The sequence below is a fragment of the Pseudophryne corroboree genome, chromosome 5, assembly GCF_028390025.1.
Source record: "Pseudophryne corroboree isolate aPseCor3 chromosome 5, aPseCor3.hap2, whole genome shotgun sequence".
Taxonomy (NCBI): Eukaryota; Metazoa; Chordata; class Amphibia; order Anura; family Myobatrachidae; genus Pseudophryne; species Pseudophryne corroboree.
Window position 1 is genome coordinate 273,826,740 of NC_086448.1, and position 24,763 is coordinate 273,851,502.

A 24,763-nucleotide genomic window follows, 5' to 3' on the forward strand; every position below is an offset into this window, starting at 1 on the left:
CGTTTATTTAATCAGTCTCTCCTGAACAGCATATAACCCTCCAGATTAACTGCCCAATCATAAGAATCATCCCACCAAGTTTCAGAAATAAATAGAATATCATACTGTTTGTTTGCTGCAAGGACTTTTAGTTCACCCTCTTTCCCTGTAAGGCTTCTAGCATTTACATACATGCAATTAAGAGAAGTATTCCCTTTTATGCTAGGAACAACATTTTCTGTGGGCATTATTGGTGATCCATATTCGTTGTTAATTTGTGTTTTAGTAATACCCTTGCCGGCTGCTCTTTCCCTCCCCCCATTTCTACCCATATTCAGCTCACTACCTCCATACTTGTTATTCTCACTGCATGACCTGTAGTTTCTAGCTAAACCCTCCCCCCAGGCGCCTAGTTTAAAATCTACTCCAACCTTCTAACCATCCTTCCCCCCAGCACTGCTGCCCCCTCCTCATTCAGGTCAATCCATCGCGACAAAAAAGATGGCGCCTGACTGAGAAGTCTGCCCAGTGTTCCAGGCACACAAACCCCTCTTTCCTGAACCAGTCTCTAAGCCACACATTTACCTCCCTAATCTCCCTCTGCCTCCCTGGGTTAGCTCGTGGCACAGGTAATATTTCGCAGAATGTTACCCTAAATGTCCTTGCCTTTAGTTTCTGGCCTAAGCCTAGATGTCCTTGCCTTAAGTTTCTGGCCTAAGTCCCTATAATCTTTCTTAAAACGTGTGGCTCTACCTAAGGGCCAATGGCAACAAAGGTATCTCCATAATACATTACCACGGGGCACCACCATCCTATACTAAGACAGCTGCGAAGGAAAAAAAAATCCATTAAATAAAGAAAACACACACACACAAAATAGTCGTGTGTGTGTATGGCTGTACAAAGCGCTATTCTATGGGCCTGATTATAAGGCTCATTCAGTTCCATATGCAGCCAAATTCAGCGAATTTCAGCTGACTGTGCATGAGCAAACATGCGCGTCTTTACCTGATGACCTAATGACCCTGTCAACCATATAGGGCGACCTAAGATAAACGTGCAGTAGATTGCATGTCATGTCGGTTATTGTAGCTCTTCTTTGATCCAGGAGTGGTGATTATCATTCCATACTCGGACAATCTTTTGATCAAGGCCAGTTCCACTTCCTTGTTTTAGACTCTGCCGGACACTATTCAAGCATTATAATCCTAAGGTTGGATAGTAATTACAAGAAGTAATAGTTGATTCCCACTACCCTTATGATCTACCAAAGACTCCTATATGATACCCAAATTCAGTGGGTGTTCCTGCCAAAGGGCAAAATATTTTTTAGTTACAGGTTCTATGAGTTCCATGCATACTCACAAAGGACCTTGGTTATTTTTGTGTATGAGGTCTTGACTTTCGAGGCAGTCTAGTTTGCCCAATTTCACTCAAGATAGTTTCAGGTCCACGTAATTGACAAGTGGAACATGTCTCCTTTTTGTTTGTCCAGCCAGGTCATCAGACTGTCCTCAGAAGTGTGACGCCACCAACCGAGGGGGAATATAATAGTATGGCGAATGCAGCAAGCCCGCGAGGGGACTCGCTGCCTCAATGCCAGGATTCCGGCGTCGGTCTCCTAACCGTCAGGATCTCGACAGTCAGCATTTCATACCAGACCCGCTCCATGAATTCTTAGTCTTGTGTTGAATGATTTACAGCATCCTCTGTTTGCACCTTTGGAGTAGGTGACCATAAAATTTCTCACATGGAAAACAATTTTTCTTGAAGCTATCTCTTCAGATAGAAGTTACAGAGCTGTGGGATATGACCTATAGGTCTCCATTTATTATCAAGATTTAGCTTCTCCTTCAGACGTACTCCTCATTTCAATCTAAAGTAAATTCTAGTTTTCTCACCAACCACAACATTGGGATCCCAGCCTTGGACACTAGTAGGTCTATGAATTAAGTGGTATCTCTTCATTCTTTTTACGTGATCAGGGCATTAAGTGCTTATGTTGACAGGACAAGTGAAATGCACACTATAGATGATTCTAAATGATGTTCAGGGAAACAGTACATTACTTTCACCATAAATCTAGCCTAATCTGGGCATCCAATTTCTGAAAACCCTAGTGTTCAGTCTACCTGGTCAGCTAGTGCCTCTGTGTGGCATGACACAAGGCTATGGTTCAGCAGCAGTACAGAGCCTCCACCTGTTCATCAGATTTTACATGATTACATCCAGAGAAACCAGTTTTGTAAGGTGGGTGCTTTCAAACTACTTCCTGTTGGCCTACAGGCAGCTTTGGGGCATTCCAAACGTATTTCCAGTGACCCCAATAGAGGAATAAGAAAACAGGATTTTCTACATACGATATAAAATAACTATCATCTTTTTCCATCAGTTAATCCTACCTGTAGTGTAAAGAGCTTGTACTCTATCTTGGTACTCATTTATCTTATCCTGAATATTCTCCAGAGAGGATCCTGCCATTTCAGCGTAAATTAGGGCTTGCGCTGCTTCCTGCAACACAAAAACAAATTCAATGTAAACCGGTCATGCTGTTTTGAAAAAAATCTAACATAACAGTAAAGCCAGAAAAATAGCCTAAATATAATATAAAGATACATATGATCATTGAGGCAATCTGCTAAAATACTGTCCTTATCCTTATGTGTCTATGCTGGTACCTTGGTCATTATCCAAATTAACATTTGAAGTAGGCTGTCCTGTAAGTAATCAGGGCTGTCTTAACAGCATTGCAGGCTCTGGTCAAAGCACTTAATTGGGACCCCTACCAACCCATTCATGGGAATATATAACAATAAAATAAAATCATAACTTACTCCTCCTGCGGTCCCGCAGCGTCTCTCCACATGCTTTTATACAGTGAATGGCTGTCAGCACTCTGAATGGTGGATAAGTGTAGCCATTCACCAATCAGCATGCGGACAGCCATTAACGGTCTGGTTGCAGGCTGGAAAGCATGTAGAGAATGCTGTTTGGCCGTTCTGTTTCTGAGTAATTTACAATCAGAGCAACTGGTCACCATTCTCTACCTGCCTCCCAAAATGCTCAGGAGTCACAAGCACAGGGGGGCTGTCCCAGCCTACCCCTGCTCAAAGGCCCCTGAAATCACATGGCCCTAGGCAGGTATCCAGTGTCTATACGTTAAGATGGCCCTGTAAGTAGTTGCAGCTTTGACACTTATGTTGTGGTCATTCCTTGTATGGAAGATGGCGTACTTCCTACCGATTGATGTCACAGTTTCTCAGAAGCACAAGGTACATGTTCCTGACAGTACTTTAGGCCTGATTAAGGCACGCACCCAGTTCTGGTACGGTCGCAAATGACTGAGGACTATGGGACTGTGCATGTGCGGTGATGTTACTGCGACCCCATTTTCAGTGTCCAGGATGATTGACAAGCTGCAGACGTTCAACAGAGGAGATGGAAAGCATTTCTCAAAATAGAGGTGTATGCCTCCATTTAGGGGTGTGTGCTGAAGATAGTGGCTGGGTCTTGGCTGTGTCCTTGGACGTAGGTTCACTAGCCCCGGCTATGTAGATCTGCCAGACATCCTGATTAATGCTCAGTTGTCCGATATTCGCAATGTTGATCAAATGCTTCCCATTCAGATGAAGCCACCAGATCAGAGAAGCCAGCAGTAGTGTATTTTTATACAAGACACAAAATATGCGGCTTTCGCATATTTTCACATAGCCACTGCCTACAAAGATGTAGCGCCAGTATTGATAAGTGTCATACCCAGAGAGGAGGGAGGGGTTGGGTTAGATAGGGACTGGGAGAGAGTGGAGTGGTAGGGGCAGATAGGGACAGTAGAGAGAGATGCAGATTTTTTCAATATAGTCACTTGTGTGTGACACTGACATACACTCCTTATGTACAATGTACCGCACACCATATACTGTCCCTATATACACTGCACCCCCATCCTCCTTCAAATTCTGCCCCCCCCAACATATACTGCCATATATACACTCTACACCCCATTACCCCTCCACATAGTGCCCTCTATATACAGATGTAGCCACCTTTATCTTGACTGGCTGAGGCGTTTGTCCCGATCGAGCATACGCAGCGTCCCGGGGTGTAGGGAGGCGCGCCTAGTCACAGAGAGGCGTACCTAATCGCACGGAGAGCGTTTGGCATTACCTTTACATGTAATACCTGTGATCATCCACCAGATGTCGCTTTTTACAATCACCACTGCGCATGCGTGTGGTCTCCCGTAAAATACAATACTGAAATATATAATAAGGACTACTTTACTAAGGCGTCTCATTACACTGCATACAGTAAATACTTATTACGCTGCATTATTTAATACAGTAAATACTCATTACGCTGCGTTATTTAATACAGTATATACGGTACAGATGCAAATAGTACAGCATACAGTATATGATCCATCTACAGTACTTTATGAATATGTGAGCGTCCAAGTCCCGCAGACAAAACAACATAAAACCAGCAGTGTATACTGTCGCAAATGGACGTGTTAGAAGTTCACTATTGCCTCTTGAGATTAGGAATTTTGTACAGTATGTTAGCGTCCTAATCCCGTAGCCATTACAGCATAATCAAAACCAATGGATTTATTCATCTGTCTGCGGCGAAGTGGTGAAGTGTTCCGCTTCCTATACTCATAGTCCCGGGTTCGATTCCTAAAGTACGAATGCATGTTAGTTTTTTCCAGACACCTTATTATTATTTTTATTCACATAAACCAGGGCAAAGCTGCAGGAGTGGTTCTACTGTTGAGGTTCTATGCTCCGTACAGTACACATACAATTCTGTAGCAGGGTAGACTCAATAGAAATGGCTACCACCTATGACTCCTTGCCCCATGGAGGCCCTAGGCTACAGAGCAAGTAGCAGTCCAGATTTTGCAGGCTATGGGGATATGCTGAAGGAGCGTCACAATCTACTAGCTAAAATACACAGGGGCGATAGGAATAAGTGAGGTCTATGCACATTACGTTACACCGGGCTCGATCACATAGCAAACTGACAAAACACAAGTTTTACATAAAGCAGGGCAAAGTTGCAGGAAAGTTTCTACTGTCAAGGTTCTATGCACTGTACGGTACACAAACAATTCTATAGCAGGGCAAACTCAATTGAAATGGCAACCGCCTGCGACTTCTAGCTCCATGGAGGCACTCGGTTATGGAGCAAGTAACAGCACAGATTTTGCAGGCTACGGGGCAATGCTGAAGGAGCGTCAGAATCCCCTAGCTAAAATACACAGGGGTGATAGGGATAAGCAAGGTCAATGCACATAACGATACACTGCAAAGTTCCCCATGGTTATGATTATGCCTTTTCTTTGAACACTGTATTTTCCACTGCCTCGCCCTACCCCCATCCCACTTTCCCCTTCCCCCCCTGGGAGCCTGCAAAGTACATGCAGTAGACAGGGAGGGAGTTCCGATCAGGTTACAAGACATGTGCAACAGTATACTATTGTATGTAGGAAAATCCCCCGCCCACTCTGTTTTATGATAAACCTGTGTGCACCCTTCCATTGAATGTATAACAAAGAAAAAAAATAATAATAAAGTGAATGTTACAGGAGCACATTAAAAAAAAGGTTGGCACTTCCTTCCCATTGGTGTTAGTTTATGCCTTAGGGGACTCGGACGCTAATACTTGTATTTTAAGAGCACGGTATTTTCCACCGCCTCTCCATACCCCCATCGCCCTTCCCCTATGGGAGCCTGCACAGGTCATGCAGTGAACAGGGAGGGAGTTCAGGTTAGGTAAAATACACAAATGCTCAGTTAGTTGCGTCGGAATACACTAATTTATACTCATTACCGCTGTGTATTTGTATATAGCGGAATGAATCGCTGCTGCAGATTTACTTTGATTTATGTGAAACCTGCGTGCACCCTTTCATTGAATGTATAACAAAGAAAAAAAAATAATAAAGTGAATGTCACGGGAACATATAAAAAAAAAAGGTTGGCACTTTGGGACTCAGCGTGGGAGGTGGGAGCCTTCATCGCTAGGTTGGTATGGAAGGGGAGATAATTAGCTACCGGAGAGTACCAACCCCAAGTCTCTGTGACCCCCACAAGGCTCATGGCAAGCGTCGGAACCCATGGTGGGTCTGAATTAACGGGCCCATTATAGTCTTTGGGAAAATGGGTCCACTTTGCGTACTGATATCTCTGGTTCTAGGTGTCCCAGGGACTCAGGACTGGTACCATACAAAAGAGGAGACTCTTGGCTTTCGGGGCAGACCAACCACTAGTTTGTGACATTGGAAAGGGAAACGGGAAGCAACCGTGTTTCGGGTCCCCTCCAGTTGTCCGCCTAGCTTGCACAGGATACAGGGTTTCTGGCTAGATAGGAAATACTGTACAGAAATGCTAAGCATGGTAATTTGACATCCAGGAACATAGGGAGGAGTTTTTATCTCTCTCCATTATACTTACAAAAATTACACTTTCCACTGTACGTTACAAGCTGTTCGTGCTAATTAGTACACTAGTAGAACATACTGTACAGAGATACTAAGGACAGTGATTTGGCATCCACGAATTTAGGGAGCTTTAATCTCTCTCCATTGTAATCTTTCTAAGTATAATGGAGAGAGATAAAAGCTCCTCCCTAAGTTCCTGGGTGCCAAATTACAGTCTTTAGTATCTCTGTATTCTATGTTCTACTAGTGTACTAATTAGCATGAACAGCTTGTAACGTACAGTGGCAAGTTTAATATTTCTATGTATAATGGAGAGAGATAAAAGCTCCTCTGTAAGTTCCTAGATGCCAAATCACCGACCTTAGTATCTCTGTACAGTATGTTCTACTAGTGCACTAATTAGCACAAACAGCTTTTAACTAAATGCCAAATCACCGCACTTAGTATCTCTGTACAGTATGTCCTATTAGGGTACTAATTAGCACGAACAGCTTGTAACGTACATGGCAGGTTTAATCTTTTTATGTATAATGGAGAGAGATAAAAGCTCCTCAGTAAGTTCCTGGATGCCAAATCACCGTACTTAGTATCTCTGTACAGTATGTTCTATTAGGGTACTAATTAGCTGTTCATGCTAATTAGTACCCTAATAGAAAATACTATACAGAGATACTAAAGACGGTGATTTGGCAACCAGGAACTTATGGAGGAGCTATTATCTCTCTACATTATACATAGAAAGATCAAACCTGCCACTGTATGTTACAAGCTGCTCATGCTAATTAGTACACTAGAAGAACATGCTGTACAGAGATACTACGGACAGTGATTTGGCATCCACGAACTTAGGGAGGAGCTTTTATCTCTCTCCATTATACTTAGAAAGATTACAATGGAGAGAGATAAAAGCTCCTCCCTAAGTTCCTGGTTGCCAAATCACTGTCCTTAGTATCTCTGTATAGTATTTTCCATTAGGGTACTAATTAGCATGAACAGCTTTTAACTGAATGCCAAATCACCGTACTTAGTATCTCTGTACAGTAAGTTCTATTAGGGTACTAATTAGCACGGACAGCTTGTAACGTACAGCAACAAGTGTAATCTTTCTATGTTAAATGGAGAGAGATAAAAGCTCCTCTGGAAGTTCCCAGATGCCAAATCACCATCCTTAGTATCTCTGTACAGTATGTTCTACTAGTGTACTAATTAGCACGAACAGCTTTTAACTGGATGCCAAATCACCATACTTAGTATCTCTGTACAGTATGTTCTATTAGGGTACTAATTAGCACGAACAGCTTGTAACGTACAGCGGCAAGTTTAATCTATGTATAATGGAGAGAGATAAAAGCTCCTCAGTAAGTTCCTGGATGCCAAATCACCGTACTTAGTATCTATGTACAGTATGTTCTATTAGGGTACTAATTAGCTGTTTGTGCTAATTAGTACCCTAATAGAAAATACTATGCAGAGATACTAAGGACGGTGATTTGGCAACCAGGAACTTAGGGAGGAGCTTTTATCTCTCCATTATACATAGAAAGATTAAACTTGCCACTGTACGTTACAACCTGTTCGTGCTAATTTGTACACTAGTATAACATACTGTACAGAGATACTAAGGACAGTGATTTGGCATCCACGAACTTAGGGAGGAGCTTTAATCTCTATCCATTGTAATCTTTCTAAGTATAATGGAGAGAGATAAAAGGTCCTCCCTAACTTCCTGGATGCCAAATTACCATCCTTAGTATCTCTGTACAGTATGTTCTACTAGTGTACTAATTAGCACGAACAGCTTGTAACGTAGAGTGGCAAGTTTAATCTATCTATGTATAATGGAGAGAGATAAAAGCTCCTCTGTAAGTTCCTAGATGCCAAATCAACGTCCTTAGTATCTCTGTACAGTATGTTCTACTAGTGTACTAATTAACATGAACAGCTTTTTTACCGGATGTCAAATCACCGTACTTAGTATCTCTGTACAGTATGTTCTATTAGGGTACTAATTAGCTGTTTGTGCTAATTAGTATCCTAATAGAAAATACTATACAGAGATACTAAGGACGGTGATTTGGCATCCAGGAACTTACTGAGGAGCTTTTATCTCTCTCCATTATACATAGAAAGATTAAACTTGCTGCTGTACTTTACAAGCTGTTCGTGCTAATTAGTACACTAATAGAACATACTGTACAGAGATACTAAGGACGGTGACTTGGCATCCAGGAACTTACTAAGGAGCTTTGATCTCTCCATTATACATAGAAAGATTAAACTTGCCACTGTACTTTACAAGCTGCTCATGCCAATTAATACACTAGAAGAACATACTGGGGACTCGGACTCATACAGTACTTGCATTTCAAAAGCACAGTATTTTCCACCGCCTCCCGCTAGCCCATCGCCCTTCCCCCCTGGGATCCTGCACGGGTCATGCAGTAGACAGGGAGGGAGTTATTCACATAAAACAGGGCAAAGCAGCAGGAGCAGTTGTACTGTTAAGGGTCTATGCACCATATGGTACACATACAATTCTGTAGCAGGGCAGACTCAATTGAAATGGCTACCGCCTGTGACTCCTCGCCCAATGGAGGCCCTCAGCTATGGAGCAAGTAACAGCACAGATTTGGTAGGGGACGGGGCAATGCTAAAGGAGCGTCAGAATCCCCTAGCTAAAAATAAGAATTTACTCACCGGTAATTCTATTTCTCGTAGTCCGTAGTGGATGCTGGGACTCCGTAAGGACCATGGGGAATAGCGGCTCCGCAGGAGACTGGGCACAACTAAAAGAAAGCTTTAGACTACTGGTGTGCACTGGCTCCTCCCACTATGACCCTCCTCCAGACTTCAGTTAGGATACTGTGCCCGGAAGAGCTGACACAATAAGGAAGGATTTTGAATCCCGGGTAAGACTCATACCAGCCACACCGTATAACTCGTGATACAATACCTAGTTAACAGTATGATAACAACTGAGCCTCTCAACAGATGGCTCAACAATATCAGGATTTTGGTACTTACCGATAAATCCCTTTCTCCGATTCCACAGGGGCCACTGGAGCGTAGTTACAATGGGGAAATAGTAGGCAGTAATTGGGAGCTGGCACTTTTAAAAAAAATTCTAACCCTGTGGCTAGCTCCTCCCCTACTATCTCCCCTCCAAGCCAGTCTACGTAAAACTGTGCCCAAGGAGAGCTGTAATAGAGAAAACCATAAGGTAGAGGAGGTTATTGACGTCTACTCAACCAGGATAACCCAAACTAACCCTGGAATCGAATCTAATAATAATAAACAGGTTAACCTGAACTCAACAAACGGTCATTAATTGAACCGCAAACCGTTAAGCAAAAAACAACACGGAGGAACAGCGCTGGGCGGGCGTCCAGTGGCCCCTGTGGAATCGGAGAAAGGGATTTATCGGTAAGTACCAAAATCCTGATTTCTCCTTCATCCACTAGGGGCCACTGGAGCGTAGTTACAATGGGGACGTCCCAGAGCTCCCAGACCGGGTGGGAGAGCGCTGAGAGTCCTGTAAAACCGCTCGGCCAAAGTGAGATGCAGAGGCCGCAAAAGTGTCAAACTTGTAGAATTTGACAAACGTATGACGGCCGGACCAAGTAGCCGCCCGACATAAAGTAGTCATAGAGACCCCCCGGGCAGCCGCCCAAGAAGGTCCCACAGAGCGTGTGGAGTGTGCTGAAATGGAAGATGGAGGTTCCCGAGAAGCCGCCAAATAAGCTTATCTGATGGTCAGTCGAATCCATCGAGACAAGGTCTGCTTAGAGGCCGGCCAACCACGGCGGGCAGCGTCGTACAGCACAAATAAGGAATCAGACTTCCGAATAGCCGAAGTCCTATCCACATAGATCTTGAGCGCTCTTACAACGTCCAATGATCTCACATCCGGAGAGTCCCCTGAGAGGGCCGGTACGACAAGCGGCTGATTGATGTGAAAATCAGACACCACTTTTGGTAGAAAGGACATACGAGTACGAAGCTCGGCCCTATCCGCATGAAACACCAAGTAAGGAGACCTGCAAGAGAGAGCCCCCAGTTCCGACACCCGTCTAGCTGAAGCCAGCGCTAGGAGCAGAACCACCTTCCAGGTGAGATATTTTATCTCTACTGATTCCAGGGGCTCAAACAATGAAGACTGCAGAAAGGACAGGACCAGACTGAGGTCCCATGGCGCTGTCGGAGGACGGAAGGGAGGCTGTATTCGAAGAACCCCCTGAAAGAAGGTCTGAACCTCAGGCAGTAAGGCTAACCGTTTCTGGAAGTAAACTGAAAGAGCAGAGACCTGCACTTTTAGTGAGCCCAGTCTTAGGCCTGCTGAAAAACCCGCCTGCAAAAAACGGAGAAGACGGGCTAAGCTATACACGGAAGGAGAATATTCTCGACGTTCACACCATGCTACATAAGCTTTCCAAATGCGGTAGTAGTGAGATGAGGTAACTGACTTTCTAGCCCGAAGCATAGTAGGTATAACTGTACGAGGAATCCCCTTCCTTGTCAAGATGGCTTTCTCAACAGCCACGCCGTCAAACATAGCCTGCGTAAGTCTGGATAACAAAAAGGACCCTGTTGTAGAAGGTCGTCTCGTAGTGGTAGGGTCCAAGGCTCGGCCACCGACAACAGATGTAGAGCGGAGTACCAAACCCTGCGCGGCCAATCTGGAGCCACTAGGAGAACCAGAGCGTCTTCTCTCTTGATGCGTTGCAGAACCTTCGGCAACAGCGGGAACGGAGGAAAGATGTAAACGAACTGGAAATTCCAAGGAGCCGTGAGAGCATCCACGCCCGCCGCAGCCGGGTCCCTCGTCCGAGAGTAGTAAAGAGGCAACTGATGGTTTCGGCGGGACGCCATGAGGTCGATCTGTGGTTTTCCCCACCGGCGGACTAGTTGCCAAAACACCTGGGGATGTAGTGACCATTCTCCCGGGTGCATGTCCTGCCGGCTTAGATAGTCGGCTTCCCAATTGTCCACTCCCGGAATGAATATTGCCGAGAAGGACAGAGCATACTTCTCCGCCCAGAGAAGGATGTTGGTGACTTCCCTCATCGCTGCGCGGCTGCGAGTGCCGCCCTGACGGTTGATGTATGCTACCGTCGTGGCGTTGTCGGACTGAACTCTGACCGCTCGACCTCGCAGGAGATGATGTGCCTGCAGCAGGGCGTTGTACACTGCCCTTAGTTCGAGGATGTTTATGTGGAGAGCGGATTCGTGGATTGACCAGCGCCCCTGAAACTGATGTCCCAGGGTCACTGCTCCCCAGCCTCGCAGACTGGCGTCCGTGGTGAGGAGAGTCCAATCCCATATGCCGAACCGTCTTCCTTCCAACAGATGGGTCGACTGGAGCCACCAGAGCAGTGATGACCGTGCCTTTGGAGATAGCGTCACCCGCTGATGAAGGAACAGATGAGATCCTGACCATTGATTTAGAAGACATAGCTGAAACGGTCGAGAGTGGAAGCGACCGTACGGAAGAGCCTCGAACGCTGCTACCATCTTTCCCAGCAGGCGAATGCACAGATATACTGACACCCGACGGTGTTGAAGGACCAGTCTTACCAGTGTCTGCAGAGAAAATATCTTGTCCCGCGGAAGGAAAACCCTCTGATGGACTGTGTCGAGAATCATTCCCAGAAACAACAGCCGTTGTGCGGGGCATAAGTGAGACTTCGGAAAATTCAGGACCCACCCGTGTCGGATCAGAAGGTCCTGTGTCATCCGTATATTCTGAAGTAACCGTTCTGCTGAGCCTGCTTTTATTAGCAGATCGTCCAGATAGGGAACAATTGTCACACCCTGCTTGCGAAGCAGGGCCATCATGACCGCCATGATCTTTGTGAACACTCTGGGGGCAGAAGAGAGACCGAAAGGAAGGGCCTGGAACTGTAAATGAGCGTCCTGTATTGCGAACCGGAGAAAGGCCTGGTGAGGAGGCCAAATGGGAACATGTAAGTATGCGTCCTTGATGTCTAAGGATGCCAGAAACTCGTCTTTTTCCAACCCCGCAATAACAGACTGGAGGGACTCCATCTTGAACTTGAACACCTTCAAATACGGATTGAGATCTTTCAAGTTCAGGATTGGTCTGACTGAGCCGTCCGGTTTCGGTACTAGAAACAGGCTTGAGTAATAGCCCTGTTTTCGATGATGCGAGGGCACAGGGATCACAACCCTTGCAGACAGAAGCTTCTGGACCGCGGTTTGTAAGGCCACTCCCCGGTTGTCGGAAACTGGCAAACCCGTGGTAAAGAACCGCTGGGGTGGTTGTTCCTGAAATACGAGCTTGTAACCGCAAGTGATGAGATCCCGGACCCAAGCATCTGGGCAGGACTGTATCCAGACCTCCTTCCCACAAACGAGCTCCCACCCTGTGATCTCCCAGGTGGGAGGAAGGCCCGTCATGCGGTGGCAGTGCCAGAAGACTTAACGTCTGACTGGGCTGAGGCTGCGGAACCTCTACCCCTGCCGCCGCCTCTACCTCTATGGCCACGGAAGGTAGAAGCTCCACCCCTGGCCTGTCCTCGAAACCTGGAGGGGGCACGAAAGGATCGAAAAGAGGGACCCCTATATGGTCTGCGAGCGGCTGGAGCAGCAGAAGGAAGATAAGCCGACCTACCCCCCGTGGCCGTAGAGATCCAGGCATCCAGATCCTTACCAAACAGAACCTCACCCGTAAAGGGCGACGCCTCTGCCGCCCTTTTGGATTCCGTATCCGCATGCCAATGCCGGAGCCATAGCGCTCTGCGGGCCGCAATTGTTAAAGCGGAAATTCTAGCTCCAAGAACAGCTATGTCCTTGGACGCTTCGCAAAGATAAAGGGCTGATTCACGGATGTGTTCTGCCAAGTCTATCAATTGATCCGCCGGTAATTCGTCACGAATTCCAGAGGACAATTGTTCCGCCCAAGCTTCAATCGCCTTGTTGACCCAACAACCTACCTGCGCCGGGCGCTGCAAAACCCCTGCCGCAGAGTAAATATTCTTTAAGGTAGACTCCAACTTCCTATCTGACGCCTCCTTAAGTGAAGTTGCCCCTGGAACAGGCAGAACCGTCTTTTTGGACAGATGAGACACCGAAGGATCTACGATCGGAGAGTTCTCATAGCGCGTTCTGCTACCTGCGGGAAAAGGATAGGAAAACAACATTTTTCTTGATACCTGAAATTTCGCGTCTGGATGCTTCCAGGCTGTTGCTATAAGCGCATCCAGCTCCTCCGAAACTGGAAAAGTCACCGGCAGGTATTGGTCGGTGCCAAACCTTGAAGGGCGTAAGATGTCTTCCGTCTCCTCCACCTGTAAGACTGAGCGAATAGCAGTAATAAGAGCCTCTATACCCTGAGCTATTGGTTCAGAGTCCTCATATACCTGATCGTCAGTATCCTGGATATCCACATCCTGTATATCCTGCACATCTAACCCCGCCTCATCTAATTGAGGCATATCATCGTCAAAGTCCTGTAACACCGAGGCTAGCAATCTCTTTTTTGCCGCTTGTTGGGGGGGACTAAAGGACGGGGCTTGGGAAGGGATTACAGCCCTGGAAAGCCCTTCCACTGACTTCGCCAATGAGACTGCCCATGCAGGTTCTGGCACCGGTACCGGGACAAGCTGTCGGAACCGGGCCGCTTCTCTATCTTCCCGAGAGGCTTTAAGTTCCCCAGTCAGCAGGGACATCACCTCTGTGAGCTGTGTCGACCATGTCGGGGCGCTCTGGGGTTCTGAGGAGGGCTGAGCTGATGGCTGTGACTCCTCACCTGCAACCTGACCCTGCTTTTGAGCTGCCTTGGAGCCTTTAGTGGCCATGGCAGCACCTAAACTCGATATCCTTCCCCCACAGGAAGACAGCAATAGGCAGAATGGGAGGGAGGGGAGGGAAGCAAGGAAAAGAATTCAGCCACAGCAGCCGATCTGTCCTGCACGATACTGTGTGCAGTGACAGGCTGCAATAAACAAATATTGTACCTGTAGTGCCCCCGAGTGCCCCCCTTCCCCACTGTAACTAGCTCTTGCTGTGGTCGCATGGTCTCCGTCCCGCGCTGTATGCTGACAGGAAAAGAACGGGTCCCCGGCGCGCTGTACTTCCGGGTGCGCAGAGCGGGGTTAAGCCCCGCCCCCCTCCTTGACGGCGCCAAATTTAAAACTGCTGTGTTATGTCGGATCCCTGTAGCGGCTCTGTGAGCCGCGCTGGCGGGGATCCGAGCAGTGAGGAAAGCGGGCGGGCGAGCGGGAGCGCGGCACAGCGCTGTTACTTTACTTTTTTTTTTTTTATAAATAAAAATGAATAATAATAATAATCCGAGGGGGGGGGGGGGGGGTCGGTGGGGGGTTGGGTGCTCAGTCACTGTAGTCACCAATAATAAAATTAATTCTTCAGAACCCCCCTGTCACCCCTTCATCCCAACAGTCTGGGTGGGGGGGATATACACACCTTTCAGTGGTGGAGGGTGGCCCCGACACACGCCGCACGCAGCGGTGTCCGGCCGTCCGATACTCACCGCTGCCGTGCTGCCGGAATCTTCTGCTGGATGGAGTGGTCCCGACACGCGCCGCACGCAGCGGTGTCCGCCAACTCAGGAGAGCTCAGTGTCTCCCTCAGCCGGGGCCCATCCCGAACCGCACGCAGCTGCGATGGGACCCCGCCGGCAGCTCCCACGGTGCAGACTGGCAGTGGCAGAGCTGCCAGTCTGTGCGTGTGTGTGAAGAAAAATAAAATAATAAAGAAAAAAGAAAAAAATTCTTCAGCTAAACCCAAGTGAACCAGCTCCCTTGGGCACTAAATTAAGACTGGCTTGGAGGGGAGATAGTAGGGGAGGAGCTAGCCACAGGGTTAGATTTTTTTTTAAAAGTGCCAGCTCCCAATTACTGCCTACTATTTCCCCATTGTAACTACGCTCCAGTGGCCCCTAGTGGATGAAGGAGAAAACCCTTTAGTTAAACAATAACTATATACAAGTATTGCAGACAATCCGCACTTGGGATGGGCGCCCAGCATCCACTACGGACTACGAGAAATAGAATTACCGGTGAGTAAATTCTTATTTTCTCTGACGTCCTAAGTGGATGCTGGGACTCCGTAAGGACCATGGGGATTATACCAAAGCTCCCAAACGGGCGGGAGAGTGCGGATGACTCTGCAGCACCGAATGGGCAAACTCTAGGTCCTCCTCAGCCAGGGTGTCAAACTTGTAGAATTTAGCAAATGTGTTTGACCCCGACCAAGTAGCTGCTCGGCAAAGTTGTAGAGCCGAGACCCCTCGGGCAGCCGCCCAAGAAGAGCCCACCTTCCTCGTGGAATGGGCTTTTACTGATTTAGGATGCGGCAGTCCAGCCGCAGAATGTGCAAGCTGAATCGTACTACAGATCCAGCGAGCAATAGTCTGCTTTGAAGCAGGTGCACCCAACTTGTTGGGCGCATACAGGATAAATAGCGAGTCAGTCTTTCTGACTCCAGCTGTCCTGGAAACATAAATTTTCAGGGCCCTGACTACGTCCAACAACTTGGAAGCCTCCAAGTCTTCAGTAGCCGCAGGCACCACAATAGGTTGGTTCAGATGAAAGGCTGATACCACCTTAGGGAGAAATTGGGGACGAGTCCTCAATTCTGCCCTATCCATATGGAAAATCAGATAAGGGCTTTTACATGACAAAGCCGCCAATTCTGATACACGCCTGGCCGAAGCCAGGGCCAACAACATGACCACTTTCCACGTGAGATACTTCAATTCCACGGTTTTAAGTGGCTCAAACCAATGTGACTTTAGGAAATACAACACCACGTTGAGATCCCAAGGTGCCACTGGAGGCACAAAAGGGGGCTGAATATGCAGCACTCCCTTAACAAAAGTTTGAACTTCAGGTAGTGAAGCCAGTTCTCTCTGGAAGAAAATCGATAGAGCCGAAATCTGGACCTTAATGGAACCCAATTTTAGGCCCATAGTCACCCCTGACTGTAGGAAGTGCAGGAAACGGCCCAGCTGAAATTCTTCCGTTGGGGCCTTCCTGGCCTCACACCACGCAACATATTTTCGCCATATGCGGTGATAATGGTTTGCGGTTACTTCTTTCCTAGCCTTAATCAGCGTAGGAATGACTTCCTCCGGAATGCCCTTTTCCTTCAGGATCCGGTGTTCAACCGCCATGCCGTCAAACGCAGCCGCGGTAAGTCTTGGAACAGACAGGGCCCCTGCTGCAGCAGGTCCTGTCTGAGCGGCAGAGGCCATGGGTCCTCTGAGATCATTTCTTGAAGTTCCGGGTACCAAGCTCTTCTTGGCCAATCCGGAACAATGAGTATATTTCTTACTCCTCTTCTCCTTATTATCCTCAGTACCTTTGGTATGAGAGGAAGAGGAGGGAACACATAAACCGACCGGTACACCCACGGTGTCACTAGAGCGTCCACAGCTATCGCCTGCGGGTCTCTTGACCTGGCGCAATATCTTTCTAGCTTTTTGTTTAGGCGGGACGCCATCATGTCCACCTGTGGCCTTTCCCAACGGTTTACAATCATTTGGAAGACTTCTGGATGAAGTCCCCACTCTCCCGGGTGGAGGTCGTGCCTGCTGAGGAAGTCTGCTTCCCAGTTGTCCACTCCCGGAATGAACACCGCTGACAGTGCTAGCACGTGATTTTCCGCCCATCGGAGAATCCTTGTGGCTTCTGCCATCGCCATCCTGCTTCTTGTGCCGCCCTGTCGGTTTACATGGGCGACCGCCGTGATGTTGTCTGACTGGATCAGTACCGGCTGGTTTTGAAGCAGGGGTTTTGCCTGACTTAGGGCATTGTAAATGGCCCTCAGCTCCAGAATATTTATGTGCAGGGAAGTCTCCTGACTTGACCATAGTCCTTGGAAGTTTCTTCCCTGTGTGACTGCCCCCCAGCCTCGAAGGCTGGCATCCGTGGTCACCAGGACCCAGTCCTGTATGCCGAATCTGCGGCCCTCTCGAAGATGAGCACTCTGCAGCCACCACAGCAGAGATACCCTGGTCCTTGGAGACAGGGTTATCAGCCGATGCATCTGAAGATGCGATCCGGACCACTTGTCCAACAGGTCCCACTGAAAGGTTCTTGCATGGAACCTGCCGAATGGAATTGCTTCATAGGAAGCTACCATCTTTCCCAGGATCCGCGTGCAGTGATGCACCGACACCTGTTTCGGTTTTAGGAGGCCTCTGACTAGAGATGACAGCTCCTTGGCCTTCTCCTCCGGGAGAAACACTTTTTTCTGTTCTGTGTCCAGAACCATCCCCAGGAACAGTAGACGTGTCGTAGGGACCAGCTGTGACTTTGGAATATTTAGAATCCAGCCGTGCTGTTGTAGCACCTCCCGAGATAGTGCTACCCCGACCAACAACTGCTCCCTGGACCTCACCTTTATCAGGAGATCGTCCAAGTACGGGATAATTAAAACTCCCTTCTTTCGAAGGAGTATCATCATTTCGGCCATTACCTTGGTAAAGACCCTCGGAGCCGTGGATAGACCGAACGGCAACGTCTGGAATTGGTAATGACAATCCTGTACCACAAATCTGAGGTACTCCTGGTGAGGATGGTAAATGGGGACATGCAGGTAAGTATCCTTGATGTCCAGTGATACCATGTAATCCCCCTCGTCCAGGCTTGCAATAACCGCCCTGAGCGATTCCATCTTGAACTTGAATTTTTTTATATACGTGTTCAAGGATTTCAAATTTAAAATGGGTCTCACCGAACCGTCCGGTTTCGGTACCACAAACATTGTGGAATAGTAACCCCATCCTTGTTGAAGTAGGGGCACCTTTACTATCACCAGCTGGGAATACAGCTTGTGAATTGCCTCTAACACTGCCTCCCTGCCTGAGGGAGTTGTTGGCAAGGCAGATTTGAGGAAACGGCGGGGGGGGGAGACGTCTCGAATTCCAGCTTGTACCCCTGAGATACTACTTGAAAGATCCAGGGATCCACCCGTGAGCGAGCCCACTGATCGCTGAAATTTTTGAGACGGGCCCCCACCGTACCTGGCTCCCCCTGTGGAGCCCCAGCGTCATGCTGTGGACTTAGAGGAAGCGGGGGAGGACTTTTGCTCCTGGGAACTGGCTGTATGCTGCAGCTTTTTCCCTCTACCTCTGCCTCTGGGCAGAAAGGACGCGCCTTTAACCCGCTTGCCCTTATTGGGCCGAAAGGACTGTACCTGATAATACGGTGCTTTCTTTGGCTGTGAGGGAACATGGGGTAAAAATGTAGACTTCCCAGCTGTTGCTGTGGAAACGAGGTCCGAGAGACCAACCCCGAACAACTCCTCACCCTTATAAGGCAAAACTTCCATGTGCCTTTTAGAATCTGCATCTCCTGTCCACTGCCGAGTCCATAACCCTCTCCTGGCAGAAATGGACATTGCACTTATTTTAGATGCCAGCCGGCAAATATCCCTCTGTGCATCCCTCATGTATAAGAGTGCGTCTTTAATATGCTCTACGTTTAGCAATATAGTGTCCCTGTCTAGGGTATCAATATTTTCCGACAGGGAATCTGACCACGCAGCTGCAGCACTGCACATCCATGCTGAAGCAATAGCTGGTCTCAGTATAACACCTGTGTGTGTATATATAGACTTCAGGATAGCCTCCTGTTTTCTATCAGCAGATTCCTTCAGGGCGGCCGTATCCGGAGACGGTAGTGCTACCTTCTTTGACAAGCGTGTGAGCGCTTTATCCACCCTAGGGGATGTTTCCCAACGTGACCTATCCTCTGGCGGGAAAGGGTACGCCATTAGTAACCTCTTAGAAATTACCAGTCTCTTATCGGGGGAAGCCCACGCTTCTTCACACACTTCATTTAATTCCTCAGATGGAGGAAAAACAACTGGTAGTTTTTTCTCTCCAAACATAATACCCTTTTTTGTAGTACCCGGGGTAACATCAGAAATATGCAACACATTTTTCATTGCCTCAATCATATAACGTGTGGCCCTACTGGAAGATATAGTCTCATCGTCGTCGACACTGGATTCAGTATCCGTGTCGACATCTGTGTCTGCCATCTGAGGTAGCGGGCGTTTTAGAGACCCTGATGGCTTTTGAGACGCCTGGGCAGGCACAGGCTGAGAAGCCGGCTGTCCCATATTTGGTATGTCGTCAAACCTTTTATGCAAGGAGTTGACGCTGTCGCGTAATTCCTTCCACAGAACCATCCACTCAGGTGTCGACCCCGCAGGGGGTGACATCACATTTATCGGCATCTGCTCCGCCTCCACATAAGCCTCCTCATCAAACATGTCGACGCAGCCGTACCGACACACCACATACACACAGGGAATGCTCTGACAGAGGACAGGACCCCACAAAGCCCTTTGGGGAGACATAGAGAGAGTATGCCAGCACACACCAGAGCGCTATATAACACAGGGATCCCACTATAAATGAGTGTTTTTTCCCTTATAGCTGCTTATTTTATATATATATATATATATATATATATATATATATATATATATATATATATATATATATATACTGCGCCTAAATTTAGTGCCCCCCCTCTCTTTTTTACCCTTATGTAGCTTGACACTGCAGGGGAGAGCCAGGGAGCGTCCTTCCAGCGGAGCTGCGAGGGAAAAATGGCGCCAGTGTGCTGAGGGAGATGGCCCCGCCCCTTTTCCGGCGGACTTCTCCCGCTTTTTCTGGAATTCTGGCAGGGGTATTTTTACACCTATATAGCCTTCCTGACTATATATGGTGTAGATTTGCCAGCCAAGGTGTATTATATTGCCCTCAGGGCGCCCCCCCCCCCAGCGCCCTGCACCCATCAGTGACCGGAGTGTGAGGTGTGCATGAGGAGCAATGGCGCACAGCTGCAGTGCTGTGCGCTACCTTGTTGAAGACAGAAGTCTTCTTCCGCCGATTTTCCGGAACACTTCTTGCTTCTGGCTCTGTAAGGGGGCTGGCGGCGCGGCTCCGGGACCGAACGTTTGAGGTCGGGTCCTGTGTTCGATCCCTCTGGAGCTAATGGTGTCCAGTAGCCTAAGAAGCCCAAGCTACCACCAGTTAGGTAGGTTCGCTTCTTCTCCCCTTAGTCCCTCGCTGCAGTGAGTCTGTTGCCAGCAGATCTCACTGTAAAATAAAAAACCTAAAATATACTTTCTTTCTAGGAGCTCAGGAGAGCCCCTAGTGTGCATCCAGCTCAGCCGGGCACAAGATTCTAACTGAAGTCTGTAGGAGGGTCATAGTGGGAGGAGCCAGTGCACACCAGTAGTCTAAAGCTTTCTTTTAGTTGTGCCCAGTCTCCTGCGGAGCCGCTATTCCCCATGGTCCTTACGGAGTCCCAGCATCCACTTAGGACGTCAGAGAAATATACAGGGGTGATAGGGATAAGTGAGGTCTTTGCACATAACGATACACCGCAAAGTTCCCCATGGTTTTGATTATGCCTTTTCTTTGAACACAGTATTTTCCACTGCCTCACCCTACCCCCCATCCCACTTTCCCCATCCCCCTTGGGAGCCTGCAAAGTACATGCAGTAGACAGGGAGGGAGTTCCGATCAGGTTACAAGACATGTGCAACAGTATACTATTGTATGTAGGAAAACCCACCGCCCACTCTGATTTATGTGAAACCTGCGTGCACCCTTCCATTGAATGTATAACAAAGAAAAAAAAATAATAAAGTGAATGTCACAAGAACATATAAAAAAAAAAAGGTTGGCACTTTGGGACTCTCAGCGTGGGAGGTGGGAGCCTTCATCGCTAGGTTGGTATGGAAGGGGGAGACAATTAGCTACCGGAGGGTACCAACCCCAAGTTTCTGTGACCCCCACAAGGCTCATGGCAAGCGTCGGAACCCATGGTGGGTCTGAATTAACGGGCCCATTATAGTCTATGGGAAAATGGGTCCACTTTGCGTACTGATATCTCTGGTTCTGGGTGTCCCAGAGACTCGGGACTGGTACCATTTAAAAGAGGAGACTCTTGGCTTTTGGGGCAGACCAACCACTAGTTTATGTAACACTGGAAAGGGAAACGGGAAGCAACCGTGTATTGGGTCCCCTCCAGTTGTCCGCCTAGCTTGCACAGGATGCAGGGTTTCTGGCTAGATAGGAAATACTGTACAGAAATGCTAAGCATGGTAATTTGACTTCCAGGAACATAGGGAGGAGTTTTTATCTCTCTCCATTATATTAGAAAAATTACACTTGCCACTGTACGTTACAAGCTGTTCGTGCTAATTAGTACACTAGTAGAACATACTGTACACAGATACTAAGGACAGTGATTTGTCATCCACGAACTTAGGGAGGAGCTATAATCTCTCTCCATTGTAATCTTTCTAAGTATAATGGAGAGAGATAAAAGCTTCTCCCTAAATTCCTGGGTACCAAATTACCATCCTTAGTATCTCTGTACTCTATGTTCTATTAGGGTACTAATTAGCACGAACAGCTTGTAACGTACAGCGGCAAGTTTAATCTATGTATAATGGAGAGAGATAAAAGCTCCTCAGTAAGTTCCTGGATGTCAAATCCCCGTAATTAGTATCTCTGTACAGTATGTTCTATTAGGGTACTAATTAGCTGTTTGTGCTTGTTCACGGGAACACATTAAAAAAAAAAGGTTGGCACTTCCTTCCCATTGGTGTTGGTTTATGCCTTAGGGGACTCAGACGCTCGCATTTGTAAAGCACGGTATTTTCCACCACCTCTCCCTACCCCCATCGCCCTTCCCCCCTGGGAGCCTGCACAGATCATGCAGTGGACAGGGAGGGAATTCAGGTCCTGTGCAATACACAAACGCCGAAGATCTACAGTACTGTTTTGCTCACTCAGAATACACTAATTTCTACTCATTACCGCTGTGTAGATGCATTTAGCGTAAAGAATCGCTCCTGCAGATCTACTCTGATTTATGTGAAACTTGTGTGCATCCAATTATTAAAGTGAATGTCACGGGAACACATTAAAAAAAAAAGGTTGGCACTTCCTTCCCATTGGTGTTGGTTTATGCCGTAGGGGACTCGGACGCTCATATAATTGCATTTCAAAGGCACTGTATTTTCCATCGTCTCCCCCTACCCCCATCGCCCTTCCCCCCTGGGAGCCTGCACAGATCATGCAGTAGACAGGGAGGGAATTCAGGTCCTGTGCACTACACAAACGCAGAAGATCTACTGTACCGTTTTGCTCAATTTGTTGCGTCAGAATACACTCATTTCTACTCATTGCCGCTGTCTAGTTGCATTTAGCGTAAAGAATCGCTCCTGCAGATGTACTCTGATTTATATGTAACTTGTGTGCTCCTTTCCATTGACTGTCTTACAATGAAAATAAAATAATACAGTGTATTATTACAATTAAAAAAAAAAAAAAAAGGCACATCAGGTCTCGAACCCTGGACCCCCAGCGTGGGAGGTGGGAGCCTTCATCGCTAGCCCACGACGCCTCATGACAGATTCACAAATTTCATGTGTAAAAGTACAGCAAACAGCGCCCGGCCCCCTCCCCATTGGTGTTGGTTTATGCCTTAGGGGACTCAGACGCTCGCATTTGTAAAGCACGGTATTTTCCACCGCCTCCCGCTAGCCCACCATTCCCATTATGCCTTAGGGAACTCAGACGCTCATGTACTGTACATGTACTTTAAAAGCACAGTGTAGGTCACCATCTTTTTCCACCGCCTCCCGTTACGCCTACAGTATTAACATTACAGTCGTCACTGACCAATTGCCAGAGCGGTAGATCAATCCGCCACTATACTGTACGATCGAAAGTACTGGATTAGTGGAGCATTAGCCAACCAGTGGTGGAGATGTGTAATGCATGCTGAGTATCTAGAATCGCCTCAACGCGCCTGCCTGTGATTAAACTCAGCTATCGCCTTAGCGTGACTAAACGTCCGTCTTGGCGGAGAATCGGTCAAGATAAAGGTGGCTACATCTGTACATGGCATCCCCTCCTCTATATTCTGCTCCCGCCATATACAGTACCACATACTCTGTACAGGGAAGGCGTCATTTTGGAATGTGTGCATCGGTTAATTATGCCGAAGATCAACTTCTGCATGTGTAGCATATGATTTATTTATTACCAGTTATTTATATAGCGCACACATATTCCGCAGCGCTTTACAGAGAATATTTGCCCATTCACATCAGTTCCTGCCCCAGTGGAGCTTACAATCTATATTCCCTACCACATGTACACGCACACACATTCACGCTAGGGTTAATTTTGTTTGGAGCCACCTACCAATATATTTTTGGATTGTGGGAGGAAACTGGAGCACCCGGAGGAAACACACGCATGCATGGGGGGAATATACAAGCTCCACATAGTTTAGGGCCATGGTGGGAATTGAACCTCAGTGCTGTGAGGCAGTAATGCTAACCATTACACCGTCCAGAGTGGCACATCACGTCCACCATATAGAATTGAATCTCCCACCCTAGTGTCTTGACTTTTTAAGAAAATGTGTAACTTAAAACTGGATACACACTATACAATTCTCCACCCAACCTGTCAGATATTGGGTCAATGGCCAAGTATTGTGTAGTGTGTACGCTGCACCAGGGACAGCCGGATGGTCGGATAAGCTGAGGCTTACTGAGCTGGCAGTCTGCACGGACATCATTGATCCCAAGCTGCAACGTGGTCACATTGCTAGAATGGCAAATGTAACTGCACTACTATGGAATTCATTTGCAAAGCTGCTTGCGAGCTGCCTGTGGATAAATGCAATCCATGCTGAATGAACGCCATCATACGACTTCTATGATGTCAATGTGTGAATACAATAGAGAACCTTGACTTGTGTAATAAGATTCCGATACAGTGAATCATGCCTAACCAGCAAAGGTAACTGAGAAAACAGGTCTCACGTATTATTGTTCTTGTAGAAAGGTCAGTTTCTTATATTTGCTGATATTGTTCCCTAAACACAGTAATAAATAACTTTTTATGTCTTTATACTTCACACATACTGCTACAGTAAGAATTATTATTAATATTGTACTAGTGGAAACCCATCAAAATCAACAGTTTGGGTTTTTCTATGTTGAAAAGAATAAACTCATGCCAAGCAACAAATGTAAACTTGCTCATGCACACTTCTCCCATAGACTTTACATGGGAAGGTTGCCGCTCTGCAATGCCTGCACCGTTGCACCAATCTCATTTTTCTCTTCGACTGGCGCATCTACATGGTAAGACCTTTATTTTGATACCTCAGCCATATTTTTAGGTTCAGCCGTTCTCTCAAAACAGGTCTCACAGTAAAAAACTGAATTATTAGATCACCACGCAGTATCACCTAACATAGCCAACATTTACCTCTAACAGAGTTTAAACTACAGATTTATTAAAGC

At 47.2% G+C, this 24,763-nt stretch overlaps 1 protein-coding gene across 2 annotated transcripts in view; it reads right to left on the reverse strand.

Annotated features, from left to right (window-relative positions):
• The window catches only part of CAPN7 (calpain 7), a 218,559-nt gene that overhangs the window by 185,701 nt on the left and 8,095 nt on the right, over window positions 1–24,763 (reverse strand). For both annotated transcript variants that reach the window (XM_063922347.1, XM_063922348.1), the window contains exon 2: window positions 2,382–2,490. In XM_063922347.1, the coding sequence (XP_063778417.1) occupies window positions 2,382–2,490 (109 nt within the window). The remainder of the gene's footprint in view (window positions 1–2,381; window positions 2,491–24,763) is intronic.